The sequence below is a fragment of the Bidens hawaiensis genome, unplaced genomic scaffold, assembly GCF_021521415.1.
Source record: "Bidens hawaiensis isolate Kalapana, Puna unplaced genomic scaffold, B.hawaiensis_p1.1 tig00019700_1, whole genome shotgun sequence".
NCBI classification, from domain to species: Eukaryota; Viridiplantae; Streptophyta; class Magnoliopsida; order Asterales; family Asteraceae; genus Bidens; species Bidens hawaiensis.
This window is the reverse complement of record NW_027492995.1, coordinates 183,889-197,998: the sequence shown is the minus strand read 5'-3', so window position 1 is coordinate 197,998 and position 14,110 is coordinate 183,889. Positions and strand designations below refer to the sequence as shown.

Sequence of the window (14,110 nt, the reverse complement as noted above, 5' to 3'; positions counted from 1 at the left end):
ACACCCTCTGTTTGATTAAATCGGTAAAGTATGTCGGATCATTTTGAATCGAAAGCCGACGCCGGAGCTTCCAAAACCTACCCTCAGCAAGCTGGTACCATCCGCAAGGGCGGTCACATTGTTATTAAAAACAGAGCCTGCAAGGTTTCTATTATATTTATATATATATAACTCACTCGTTTATCAGATTTTGTTGATCTAATTTATATGTATTTGTTCATAGTTTATAAAGTAAACTGGATCATCGTGGCTGCTGACGGTACTGTTAGATTTGAATTCGTATCATCAATCATGATACAAAGTTATATGAATCTAAAAATAGATCACAATCAATCAAATCGATTGTGATCTAAGAATCAAGTAGTAGTACCATTTTGATTTCTTTAATTGGTTGTAAGTTATAATTGTTTTATTAGTTTGCTTGTTTGTAAGTTAGACTCATGTTTGGTGCTTATTTTTTGATAATATTATTAGGTTGTTGAAGTTTCTACTTCCAAGACCGGGAAGCACGGTCACGCTAAGTGTCACTTTGTTGCAATTGACATTTTTAATGGAAAAAAGCTTGAAGATATTGTTCCGTCCTCCCATAACTGTGATGTATGCAATCACTGTTTCCACAAAGCTACCGGTTTTTTTTAGTTTTTATGGATTTTATTAAACAAGTTGTTTGTTTTTGTTTTGTATCTATTTTGCAGGTTCCACATGTTAGCCGCACTGACTACCAGCTCATTGATATCTCTGAAGATGGATTTGTGTGGTTCTTTCATTGTTTCTTGATTAACTTACTTTTTTAAATAGTGGTTTGATTTTGTTAATTAATGAACTATGAATTAATGAATTATGTCAGGTGAGTTTGTTGACCGAAAATGGTAACACCAAGGATGATCTGAAACTACCAACTGATGACGCTCTTCTCACACAGGTATATTATATATTGTTTATGAATGATTGAATTATGAACTTAGTTTTTGTATCTATAATATATGTATATATGAAGTTTATGCTTAAATAAAATGTGCAGATAAAAGATGGATTTGCAGAGGGAAAAGATCTGGTTGTTAGTGTGATGTCAGCGATGGGCGAGGAGCAGATCTGTGCTTTCAAGGACATTGGTCCTAAATAGGCTTCCTGCTGTTATTTAACTGAAAGAAAACTGTTGTGATATCAACAGAAACTTGTTCTGTTGTAATATTAGCATTTTTTTTCTGCACTATTATGACTAAAGTCCATTTGGGCTATGAGCAGGTGTATTTTACTGGTTTTATGTACTTGAGTTTCGCTAGCTTTTATGAAAGAATGTGACATGTATGATACAAATGCGACGCGGATTGATGATTTAAACCCAAAATGAATAAAATGTTATTTTGACAAAGATTAATCGGTCATCTAACTCGTGGGCTTGTAAGTTGTAACTAGCTCGGAGTTAACTTGAAAAACCTTTACATATGCTTGAAATTACGCTTCTGTTTTGGGTCTTGGTCAGTCCTCCCACTCTTACATCATGTTAAATATTTTCTTTATAACCAGTCATTTTTAAAGGCATATATTCGGAAGAAGGAAATTCCGGTACGGATAAATCAATGTTGGAATTCCACTCCTCAAATCTATCTTTCAAAAGGAGATCCGAGAATTTGCATAGCGAACACTATGAGCCTCATTACAGAAGGGGGTTCTTCCTATAACCACCGTCTGTGAGAATCAGTACCAAGCTCTTCTCATTGAAGAAAATGAGAGATTGAGATAGCATAACTGTACCTCTAGCTAATCTGTAGTATTTATAGAGGTCGAGAATATGGTTGGTATCATTGATGACGTTACCGGTCCCCATTATTTGAGCGGCTTGATAGCGACACCTTTTATTTTTATTGGCTGATTGAAATATTCCTTTTGTCATCTTGTGGGCCACATGATTTAAGGACGGACTCATTGACATCATTGGGGTAACCTTTTTCTAAAACCGGGTTACCTTGATATGGGTGACCCGACCCATTCCTCTTCATATACATTTATTAAATTGTGCATTATAAAGACAAGTCTTGAAGCTTCAATGGAATAAATGGGTCAAAATATGAAATGTTAGATGACTTATTTTAAGTTATGTCACTATGTGTGATGAAATCTCAAAGATAAGCATATTGATGAAAACAACATTGAAATACTTAAGCATAGTCATAACAATGTTTGCGATCCACATCAATGTATAAAGATAATTTACGTGATTTACATGTAGCAAAATGTTTGGTTAAAAAAATATGAAATAAGACTTTTAATCTATAGATTTAAATGAAGTATTTCGTTTTGGTTGCAAACTATTTAATATGAATCAGTATAAAAAAAATTAGGAGTGATAACTCAAGAATATTAATACCAACTAAAGAAACACGAAGTAAGTAATAACATATCAATTTAAGATTTATAATCGGGCACAAAATGTGAAATGGTTTAATTAACTTAAGAAATTAAATTTTCTTTTATTTATACCAATTTTTTTAACACCTCATTTTTAAACCTATTTCTAAATCTACACCAATTTTCACCATAGAACTAGAACCTCTTAACACTTTTGAAGAAACACTTTCAGAGATTCAATACACACTTTGAGACCATTAGACTATAAGCCCTTTGACTTTTTTAATTCGACTTGATTTAACTCCCTATACAAGTCATGAAAAACAAATGAATAACCTAACGGTTGTGAGAAAAGTATGAAGTATATATAAAGATAGTTTGATGATTGTAAAGCCCTTTTAAGATTAATTAGTTTAGTAAATTGAGTTAACCTTGATTCAAAAGTAGATCTGATTAATTTAAAAATCTTGTTGCTTGATAAATAAAATCTATCAACAACAGAAGTTCAAAAAAAAAATGTATCAAAGCGGATTACGAAAGCGTTTCATGCTATTTGTCGTATCACAATGTGATGCGTATGGAGGACACTGAATGATATGGTGTTCATTAGGAGACCGGTGAACCTTAATAACACGGTGAGTAACATAAAAGTCTTCGGCTTGCTCTGGATTCGGAACATGTCGAATACGAGGAGATAGAAAACATGGGGGAAATGGCGTGATTTTAATTTGTAAGGTGTTATAAGTTGGGTTTTTTTTCGTTTGTAAATATCATCGGGTGGTTGTGTTGTCCCGGTTTGATTAGGGCCTTGCCATACCGTTTTCCGTGGTAATATAACGTGGGTTGTTCAATAATATAATTTAATTATTTTCACTTGAAGTAAAAAAGACTTTGGACCGTCCAGGCGTCCATACATGATGACTATCATGAATTGGATCAACAATTAATTTCTATATGGTTTTCTATGTAACTAGAGAATATATTGGATCAAGCATACACTAACTTTAATGATAATTGAACGTATAACTTTGGTGATTATTGAGCCTGCAGTTTGATTATAGAACCCACGAATTTTATCAGTGAACCCTTGGACTCGATTTTGAAGTCAATATTGATGTCAATCAAGATCCAATTTTTAATTAATATTTGTTTTTGGTTATGTGACGTGCAAGCGTGCAATTGTGCGAACATGAAGTCAGATTCTGTCATAAGACAATATGTAATTACGACGATCACTTGTTCCCGGGTACTTGCTAGTCAGTTTACACAGGAACATAGGGCAAGTGAGATTTTTAAACTATACGATTGATTGATTGTCTTGACAAAATGTGAGAAAAACATTAATCATTATAGAATTAAGAAACGACTACCCCTTATTGCAAGCAATTCATCAACTTGTTTTTGCCTTGGTCGAGCCCTAACCTAAGGCCATGGGAAAAAATAAGCAAAACTCACAAGCCACATTGTGCACTTGTTTGAACCATAAAATCATTGCTAACAAGTTTTTAAAGACAAAAAAAAAAAGATAGAATGAAGACAAATTTTAATTAACTACTCGTACCTTCGAAAGATACGTTTCATGACTCAAGGAACCAACATCACTTTACATTGGGCTCACAAGTCAATATTTTGGAACGAAAACAATATATTTGGAAGGAAACTACATCAACACGACTCTTTTTCTTTATAGCAACAAGATATTTTGAATGAAACTATGTAAACACAACCCTTTTTTATATATTTTGTTGTTATCAAGTAATATTTCTCTAAAACCCTTCTCTAAATAATTTTGAGTATTTGACTAGTTAGTTGGAACTACAATTTATTTTTTCTTTTTAAAGTTCACATGATTTGAAGGTGACAGATGCCATTGCAAGTTTGTTTCATTTATGATATTGTCAGCATATTATCCTAACGACAGACAACTATTTATATACAAGTTATAAGAGTTATGCATCATATAATAATAAGAGATTTTTTTTAATTAAAAAAGCACAATGAAGAAGGTGGTAACAATCCAAAACAACCGGATAATCAATGTTAGTTGGGCATGTGAAATCCAAGATCCACCAATACTCATCGTTAAATGGGGTCCCATTGAGCCAATTGCCTATCTCTATGCACCCAACAGATTTAGTTTCTATATTATATAGCAAATGCATACAACAATCATACCATGTGACATTTTTTTATATGATATTTTACTTGGAACATATGGCCTAAATAAGTATAGTTTTGATGAAATCTAATTAGAAAATGCACGGTAAAGTATGTCTTAAAAGGAATTTAATTAGAACAAGAAAATAAGAGAGAAAATATCTAAGTCATCCATCACACATTAAATAAATTAACATCATTTTCTATATAGGTGTTATTATGATTTAAATTTTTGTACATGAATTCTAATTAATCAATGACTTAAGAACTTGTATTACATATAGTTCTTGTATGAATATGCATCATTGGTTGTTTTATATTATTTCACCAATAATTTCAAACTAGACATTTAGTAGTGATCGAGATTGTTGTTCATATGAGATGTCTAAATTTTCAAGAAGAAATGAGCCACTGTTAGTTAATTATGTTTATAAACTATATTAAATACTAGTTTTTATCCCCCGTATTTCGGGTTTTTTTTTATTTGTTTCTAATATTTATTTATTTTTTGAATTTTTATTTTTTTTATTGTATGAAATTTAATAATACACTTATGGTTTGTTGATAAATTGTTTCACAAATAAATGAGATGTTATAAACCGGTTTAAAAGTTATTTGGGTTTGATGAGATCCAAGACCCGCTTGTTTTTTTACTATAAAATTGTTTCCTAATTATAAATAATATCTTTTTATTAAAAAAATCATATAATTTTTAGTATATCCTATTTTATAGGATTTTCACATCAAATATTTGGTGAGAATAATTTTTAATTAATGAGATGTTATAACCCGTTTAAGAAATATCTGGGTTTGGTAAGACCCATACCCGTGAATTTGGGTCAAATGCATGAGAAGCCTCCATTTCAAAATAAAGCAAATCTGGTGACTTCAAAAAAGGGAGAAGGGAGGAACGACCACATCGCGACACGTATGATTTTTATGTTTTCGTTTATATATATTATAGATAGATTACTATTAAAGGTTGTTTGACAATCTTACGATAAATCAATAAAATGATTAAAAGATAACTTTTGAATCATTTAAAACAACTTCTTAATCATCTTTACCTATTTTCATGTTAGAAAATTTAGTTTCAGTTTCAATCATAAAACAAATATGTGGATGTCATGCTAATACGTTATAATATTATTAATTAATACAAGATAAATTGACATGTAAAAGTGGCCAAAAACTAGTGGTCCATGTTATCAAACTTAATTGTATGAGGACCCATCATGACAAAATAGCACCTTTTGTGTTTCCCTCTTGAAATGTGGATAACTATTTGTTTATCTTCAAAGCAAAGCTCTGCAAGTAAAACTGTCAGGTAGTTTATTGGAACTTTACCAAATTCAATAAATGTTGCAAAACAAACATTCAATTATTAAACAAGTATTTAACTATTTAAAATATATAAAAAAAGCTCTATTATTGAAACAATAAACTCCCTTGAAAAATAAGAACTTCAAAAGAATGCAAATAAGATTGTCTAGATATTTAACATGTTTTTTTAGCTGTTTAAACAACTAATAATAATAATTTTATTTACACATATGCTTGAGTTATACTAAAAAATTTACGGTCTAAAAGACTAGTTTTGACATAAAGAAACATATGACCAAGTTAAATTACTGAGTCCGTTAGACAACAATTAATCATATATTTGCTTCCTTTTTCAACACTCACTCTCTCCCTCCCTCCAAATAATAATAATGTAGAGAAACTCACATGCGTTTTCATCATGTTTCCATCGCCATTACTTCACCAATAACTTCCTGCAAACCCTAACTCCATCCTTTACTCTTTTAACTAACTTCACACTTTCTCTATACTCACCTCACATTACAAATTCCTCAATTGAAGCTTCGATTCAGCAGCTCTTCCTGTGAAATTAGATGAGTTTGAGATCGATATTGCTAGGTAGGTAGGTAGGTAGGTTTCAAATATTGGATCTCGAGTGTAACTGCAATTAGATGGCACTGTTCAAGCGCTTCTTTTACCGGAAGCCACCGGATCGACTCCTTGAGATCTCGGATAGGGTTTACGGTACGTATTTATATACATATTACCTTATTATTATTATAATAAGCACATACATAATAATATAGTTTCATATTCCACCTGTACTCACCGTGTTTCACGGATTTAATAAGTGATTTCCTTCCTTTTAAATTAGAATATTATTATTCAAATTGTTAGAATGTTTCTCCTCTGCTCATTGTTTGACTAACAAGTCAACACCTTGTTTTTACTTTTTAATTTCTTTTAGTTCTGCTAATTGTTGACTTGATTTTGACTTTAATTTTGGGGAAAACTTGCTCACTGCTCAATTAGGTTTAACTTATTGAGAAATAGGTTATGCACTAAGCAGTTAATGCGGAGAAATATCGGTTATCACGGTGGGATATTGGTAATTTTAATATCATGTAAAATTCATATATATTTAGAAATTTAACACTAATAATTCAGTATAATCTCCTACCATTAGCATATTAACCTTTTGCAACTTGCAAAACACTAACAATTGTAACAAGTAGGAACTGATTAAGACTTAAGACACTAACAATTGTAACAAGTATGAACTGATTAAGACTTAAGACACTAACATTGAACACTAAAACTTGATAATTAACACTCACTGATATTGGGAATATCGGTGATATACCGGTCAATATCGCCGATATTATCAGTACAGATATTCATATCGGTGATATCGACTTATGCATATGCCTATATATACTAAAAAAATGTAGCATTAGGTTTTTAGTTCTTCAATAGCACAATGTCACATCACCTGATCTTGTAGTATGTTTGGTAATTAGTGAAATTCAAGTTTCTAGTTGAGATTTGGAGCTATATTATAAGAAAATCCGAAACACGTGCGTTTTCTATTAGTTTGTTGATTTCTGTAAAAAAATAATATTATTGACATCTGAAACGAATCATTTGCAGTTTTCGATTGCTGCTTTTCAACTGAAGCACTTGAAGAAGATGACTACAAGGTATACATGGGTGGCATTGTAGCTCAACTTCAAGACTACTATCCCGAATCATCTTTCATGGTTTATAACTTTAGAGAAGGTGACAAAAGGACCCAAGTATCAGACATATTATCTCAATACGATATGACGGTAATGGAATACCCTAGACAGTATGAAGGGTGCCCAATGTTACCATTAGAAATGATCCACCATTTTTTGAAGTCAAGTGAAAGCTGGCTCTCGTTAGCGGGCCAACAAAATGTGCTTCTTATGCATTGTGAAAGGGGCGGGTGGCCCATGCTTGCGTTTATGCTTGCAGCTCTTCTTTTATTTAGGAAACAGTATAGTGGTGAACAAAAGACTCTTGAAATGGTGTATAAACAAGCTCCAAAAGAGGTTCTTCGTCTTTTAACACCTTTAAATCCACAACCTTCTCAACTGAGGTATCTTCAGTACATATCCAGGAGAAATGTTGGTTCTGATTGGCCGCCTGCAGACACACCGTTAGCTTTGGATCATATTGTACTTAAATTCCTTCCTTTGTTTGGTGAAAAGGGTTGTAGACCTGTCATTCGAATCTATGGTCAGGATTCATCTTCAACAACAGCCAATAGGGGCTCTAAGCTTTTGTTTACATCCTCCAAAACCATCAAACAAGCCCGCTATTATCAACCTGTAAGTTAAAATAATCAGATGATTAGTTTCAAAATGCAATAATATAATATTATGACTTTGTGACTGCAGAAAGAGTGTGAACTGGTGAAAATTGATATTCATCATCGTGTTCAAGGAGACGTGGTTGTTGAATGCGTGCATTTGGATAATGGTAAGGAGGACATGATATTTAGAGTAATGTTTCACACAACGTTTGTGCGAAGTAATTTGCTTATTTTGAGTCGTGATGAAGTTGATGTTATGTGGGATGCAAGAGATCAAATGCCAAAGAACTTTAAAGCAGAGGTATCCCTTTTTGTTCCTTTTCTAGTACCCTTATTTTGGAAACATTTGAAGTAAAAAATGCATACTTATATATGTATGCATCAGGTATGTTTTTTGGATGCTGACGCTCTACCATCTATGATCACCACAGAAGGAGAAGTTGAAGAGTTTTTTGAAGTGGAAGAGATTTTTAGTAATGCGGTTGATGGGCATGATGGTCTTTTACCTAAAGAAATAAAGGTCGACGCTGAAAATGGTGATATAGTTGGTGCATTCGAAGACGATGAGTCAAATGATGGAAACAAAAAGCCTGAAAATAAGATTTACCAAAATGGGTTGGGACATGTGAATGGTGGTTTGAAGCTCACAGTGGCGGTTGCTAATGAAGATGATTATAAAACAGATGGGATTGTGAAGGAGGGGGTGAAAGGTAAAGAAGAGAAAGATGACGGGGTAGGTAAGAAGTTGAGTGGAAAAAATTCTAATAAGGGTAAGGTGGAAATAGGGGTGAATGCAAGAGTTGCAAAGGCGAATGTGGTGTCTAGGTGGATCCCGCCTAATAAAGGGCCGTATACTAACTCGGTACATGTGGCGTATCCGCCTACCAGATATAATAGTGCGCCTTCTATGCTGGCTGAGTTATTGAAGGAAGACCAAAAGGCGCTTGAAGTTGGTGTTTGTAAAGTGGAGAGTACAAACAAGAAACAAGTTGTTGACTCATGTGGGAGTAATTTGGAAGAAAAGTTAACTAAGGCTACATCACCACTTCCTCCATTACCATCACCTCCTCCTTCAGCCGCTAGGGCCCCTCCTCCATCTCCGTCTCCACCTCTGCCACCTCCTCCTCCAACATATGGATCCACATATCCGCTACCCTCACCTCTGCCCCCACCTCTAGTGTACGGAGCCCTTTCTGCATCCCTAGGTTCTACACCTATAATGTATGATACACCATCAACTCCACTGCCCCCGCCACCACCACCTCCGCCTCCAACGCATGGAGTTACCACTCTACCTCCTATAAAAGGTGGACCACCGCCACCACCACCACCTCCGATGAGCAGAGGTCCACCTTCACCTCCGCCTCCTCCAATCCACGGAGCACCTCCACCTCCCCCAATCCGCGGAGCACCTCCACCTCCATCACTGCCAGATTGTCCACCGCCACCACCTCCACCGATGCGGGGACCACCACCGCCTCCACCACCTCCACCTGGAGTTCGTGCACTTGGGCCACCTCCAATGCGTGGTGCTCCTGCACCCGTACCACCTCCACCGCCTCCACATGGTGTTCGTGCACCAGGTCCACCTCCACCGCTTCCACCCGGTGTTCGTGCACCTGGGCCACCTCCCCCGCCTCCACCCGGTGCTCGTGCACCTGGGCCACCTCCGCCGCCTCCACCTGGTGTTCGTGGGCCACCTCCACCGCCTCCACCTGGTGCACGAACACTTGGGCCACCTCCACCTGATGTTCGTGCACCTGGACCACCACCTCCTCCGGGAGCGCCAAGGCCTCCAGGTGTTGGTCCTCCACCACCTCTGCTCGGACCTCGTGCACCTGGACCTCCAAGTAATGGTCCTATAGCCCCTAGAGGTCGAGGAATCATGCGTCCATCTGGAATGACTACAGCACTACGGAGATCTAATCTTAAGCCACTGCATTGGAGCAAGGTTACTCGTGCCTTGCAAGGAAGCTTGTGGGAAGAGTTGCAAAGACCTGGAGAGCCCCAAAGGTCTTATTCAACTTTCTACACCCTAATTTTGGTTTCTCCATAATTAAGCAATATTTCTCTATATTTCTAATGAGAAAATAAATTGTGGTCATCAAAAGCTTGTTTTCAGCTTAAATGGTCATAATGGTTTGGACCGTATTTTTGCAGACGCTTTCTTGATGTTAAGTATATAATTTATTGATGTTAAGTATTTAATTTATTGGATTGCAGTGCACCAGATTTTGATGTGTCTGAACTTGAGACATTATTCTCTGCTATAGTCCCAAAGAAAGATACTTCTAAAGGAGGGCGGCGCAAGTCTACTGGTTCAAAACCTGAGAAAGTCCACTTGGTAATGCAATTTGAATAAATTAAATGTCTTATCTATGAGCCCACTTTTATTGACCTACCTTTCAGAAGTAAAAGAATATCCTAATGTGAATATATAATCGATTTGGATGTTTATCAACCAGTAATCACCTTTAGAATATATATAAAAACAAGTTATGTGATTTTTTAGTTACTGGTGGCTGTTACATATTGACCTTCCCATTTTGCTGTTGCAATTTTATAATAGGTTGATTTGAGAAGGGCTAATAACACGGAAATCATGCTCACGAAGGTTAAGATGCCACTTCCCGACATGATGGTAAGCGTGGACTTCATATATTAACATAACGCCTTAGTGTATTTGGCTTCTTGATTTTTTTGGAAGTTGATGCTTATTTTTTTTTCTCAATATGTGTCATGAGTAAATAGAGTTCTTTTTCTACATGCATGATATCACTTTATTTTTGTGTAAGAAGATTTGGATAGAGAACAATTGTCCTTGTCAACATCACCATGCCAAAAGAACTAGTATCAATTGCTTTGTTTCAAGTGACATTCTTAAACCATGTTTTGAGGATGTTGCATTTTTATTATATGAATAAATAATATGCTAAAGTGATTAAAATTTTTATTATTGCAACAACAGTTTAATGTTTGTTTAATATAAATGCACCTCAATCTCAGATGACTTTCAACCTTTTTTTATTTCTAATTAAATCCTATAGCTTAACCCTTTTGACTTGTTAAAAACATTACCCTAATCTACTTTTTATAAGTAAATGGGTAAAATTGCCACTCATTTAAAGAAAACTTTTTGAAAATGCCTTCGTAAAATGAAATATATGGCAGTGTTGCAGACTTAATTGCATGCCAATGAGTCGAATGACATTAGGGTTTTTTTTTTGGCACCTGCAGTCTGCAGCTTTAGCGATGGATGAATCAATTTTAGATGCCGATCAAATAGAGAATCTTATCAAGTTCTGTCCTACTAAAGAAGAGATGGAGCTTCTCAGGGTACTATAAATACTTTTATTTTACATAAGCGTTGTATTATTAGGTTGCAATATGCACGGGTCTTGTAGCTTAATTGTGCTATTTATGTATTAATGGTTATGCATTGCAACTGTTCAGAATTATACAGGTGACAAGGAGACGCTGGGCAAGTGTGAACAGGTTGGTAGCCAAATAATTACTTATTATTTCTTTTTATCATAATTTGCAATGCACATCTCACTTGTTTTTTGTTCTTTTTCAAATAAATTATCTCTTAGTTCTTCCTGGAGCTCATGAAGGTGCCACGTGTGGAATCAAAATTACGTGTTTTTCTGTTCAAAATTCAATTCAACACCCAGGTATTTATTATGGTATAGTTTGAGTGTTCTAATCACATACTAATATTATCATTTTCTATTTATTTGATATCATTATTATATTGTAGCTCTCAGAGTTTAAGAAGAGTTTGAACACTGTAAACAACGCATGCGATGAGGTACTTTAATATAGTTGTTTTTTAATAGTGGTGTTCAATATAATAGTTGACACTGTTTTGTATTCCTTACATATTTGTTTTATTTTTATCTCATATACTTCTCTTTCTGGTATTAGGTCCGGAACTCCGTTAAATTGAAGGAAATCATGAAGAGAATTTTGTATTTGGGGAATGCATTAAATCAAGGAACTGCTAGAGGTAAGAACATTAATATTAATAAATGAATTCGTTTCACATGCACTTCACAGTTGGTTCTATACCAAAATTTTGCAGGTTCTGCAGTTGGTTTCAAGTTGGACAGTCTTTTGAAACTCACTGATACACGCGCTTCTAACAGCAAGATGACTTTAATGCATTATCTCTGCAAGGTACAAGTCGCTTATGCATAACTGTTGCTATTTAATATTCATACATCTTTTGTTTCTGATAAATATACCACCATTTGTCAGGTTCTTGCCTCTAAGTCACCAGCCCTTTTAGATTTCCATGTGGATCTTGTTAGTCTCGAGTCTGCAACTAAGGTTCATGTCAACATATTTTCTCAAATTATAGTCTTCAGTTATTGTTGGTAAAGAAAAATATGAACAAAAAGGGTTGAATTGCAGATACAATTGAAATCTTTAGCAGAAGAAATGCAGGCAATTATTAAAGGACTTGAAAAGGTTAAACAAGAACTGGTTGCATCTGCAAATGATGGCCCTGTATCTCAAGTTTTTCATAAGGTAACTGAAAAATCATTTTCATTGCATTTTTTAGACTAGAAGTAATTACACAGATGGTCCATTTGGTTTGGTCATATACTCGTATTGAACCTTTAGTCTCCCAATTTAAAAAAAATTACAACGTTAGAACAAGTGTTTGCATGAACGTAACACTATTGGTCCCTGAAATGGATTGAGGTTACCTTTTTCCATTAAACTTTTTAAAATGACTAAAATACTCTTATATCGAAAAAACAAAAGAAAAATGAATAAGCGTATATGTAATTAACACTTTATTGTTTCACACACGCTTATTGGGACATGCTAACCTCCATCCATTTCAGGGACCGCTTGTGTTACGTTTGTGTAAACGGTTGGTCTAAAGTTGTAACTTTTAAAATTTTGGGACTAAAGTTGCAGTATGATCATGCCACATGGACCATCTGTCTAATTAATTATTTCAACTATAAATATAGTCGAAGATTGCGTTTTTAACTTAACAATCTGTCAAGTAATTATTTTTCTTGAACTGTTAGACATTGAACGAGTTCATCGGCTTTGCTGAGTCAGAAGTGGCGTCTGTAACAAATTTGTATTCTGTGGTGGTAAGAATCAAGAAACATATATTCCTTTTTATAATGGCATCATCTTCACTTTCTGGTTGTGTAATATCTTTTGTATTAATTACAGGGTAGAAATGCTGATGCCTTAGCCCTATATTTTGGTGAAGACCCTGCTCGTTGCCCTTTTGAACAAGGTAACATACAAACTATAAAAAGTTTGATTTTTCTAAATTACAATTCCATGTTGGATAAATAACAAACACATGGATATTTTTTATGGTTTGCAGTTACTCAGACTCTTTTAAACTTTGTGAGGTTATTTCGAAAAGCCCATGAAGATAATTATAAACAGGCTGAACTAGAAAAAAAGAAAAAAAGAGGCTGAAATGGAAAAGTCAAAAGGGTATTGAATAAACAAAGAAAGGTGAAAAATAAGCTGAATAAACAAAGAAAGATCCGGTCAAAGGGTTGGGTTAGACGGTTCAGTGCAAGCACGATGCTAGCCACTTGCACAAAAACCTGAACCGCAAACATGTGAAGTGAACCGAATTGTAAATACATGCACAGAGCAAGATGGATGTGTTGCCGGGGAGAGATGAAACTGATGTGAGTTGACCACATCAGATGGGGGTTGACCGTTGACCTTTGAAGTAATGGGCCAACCAAAGGGACTAATGTATAGTATAGTGATTAACCATGTATATATGCTAACTTTGATATTTGATTGTTTGGTGTGTATTATTAGAAGAAAGTGGTCATCTGAGAGTTTTAGAACAGAAACTGGCCATGAAAGTTGCTGTATATATAGAACCAGGTAGATGATAGCAAGTTGGGAAAATAGGCTAATGTTGGTGTATTAAAATGCAGATTTAGTTACATTTTGTTAGTT

General features: G+C 34.8%; 1 protein-coding gene and 1 pseudogene across 2 annotated transcripts; both read left to right on the top strand.

Annotated features, from left to right (window-relative positions):
* Positions 1–1,254, top strand: LOC143559127 (eukaryotic translation initiation factor 5A-like). The gene is made up of 5 exons (XM_077047799.1): positions 1–144; positions 475–597; positions 696–752; positions 848–922; positions 1,022–1,254. Exons 1-5 carry the CDS (start codon positions 31–33, stop codon positions 1,121–1,123), a joined length of 471 nt encoding a protein of 156 aa, XP_076903914.1. The 5' UTR covers positions 1–30; the 3' UTR covers positions 1,124–1,254.
* Positions 1,255–6,164: 4,910 nt separating this feature from the next.
* Positions 6,165–13,754, top strand: LOC143559124 (formin-like protein 20; annotated as a pseudogene). Its single transcript, XR_013139880.1, has 18 exons — positions 6,165–6,552; positions 7,459–8,162; positions 8,232–8,447; positions 8,532–9,813; positions 9,886–10,159; positions 10,370–10,490; positions 10,716–10,787; positions 11,384–11,482; positions 11,600–11,641; positions 11,740–11,820; positions 11,907–11,957; positions 12,074–12,155; positions 12,231–12,325; positions 12,407–12,478; positions 12,563–12,679; positions 13,195–13,263; positions 13,349–13,415; positions 13,509–13,754. The product of XR_013139880.1 is annotated as a formin-like protein 20 (transcript).
* Positions 13,755–14,110: the final 356 nt, after the last annotated feature.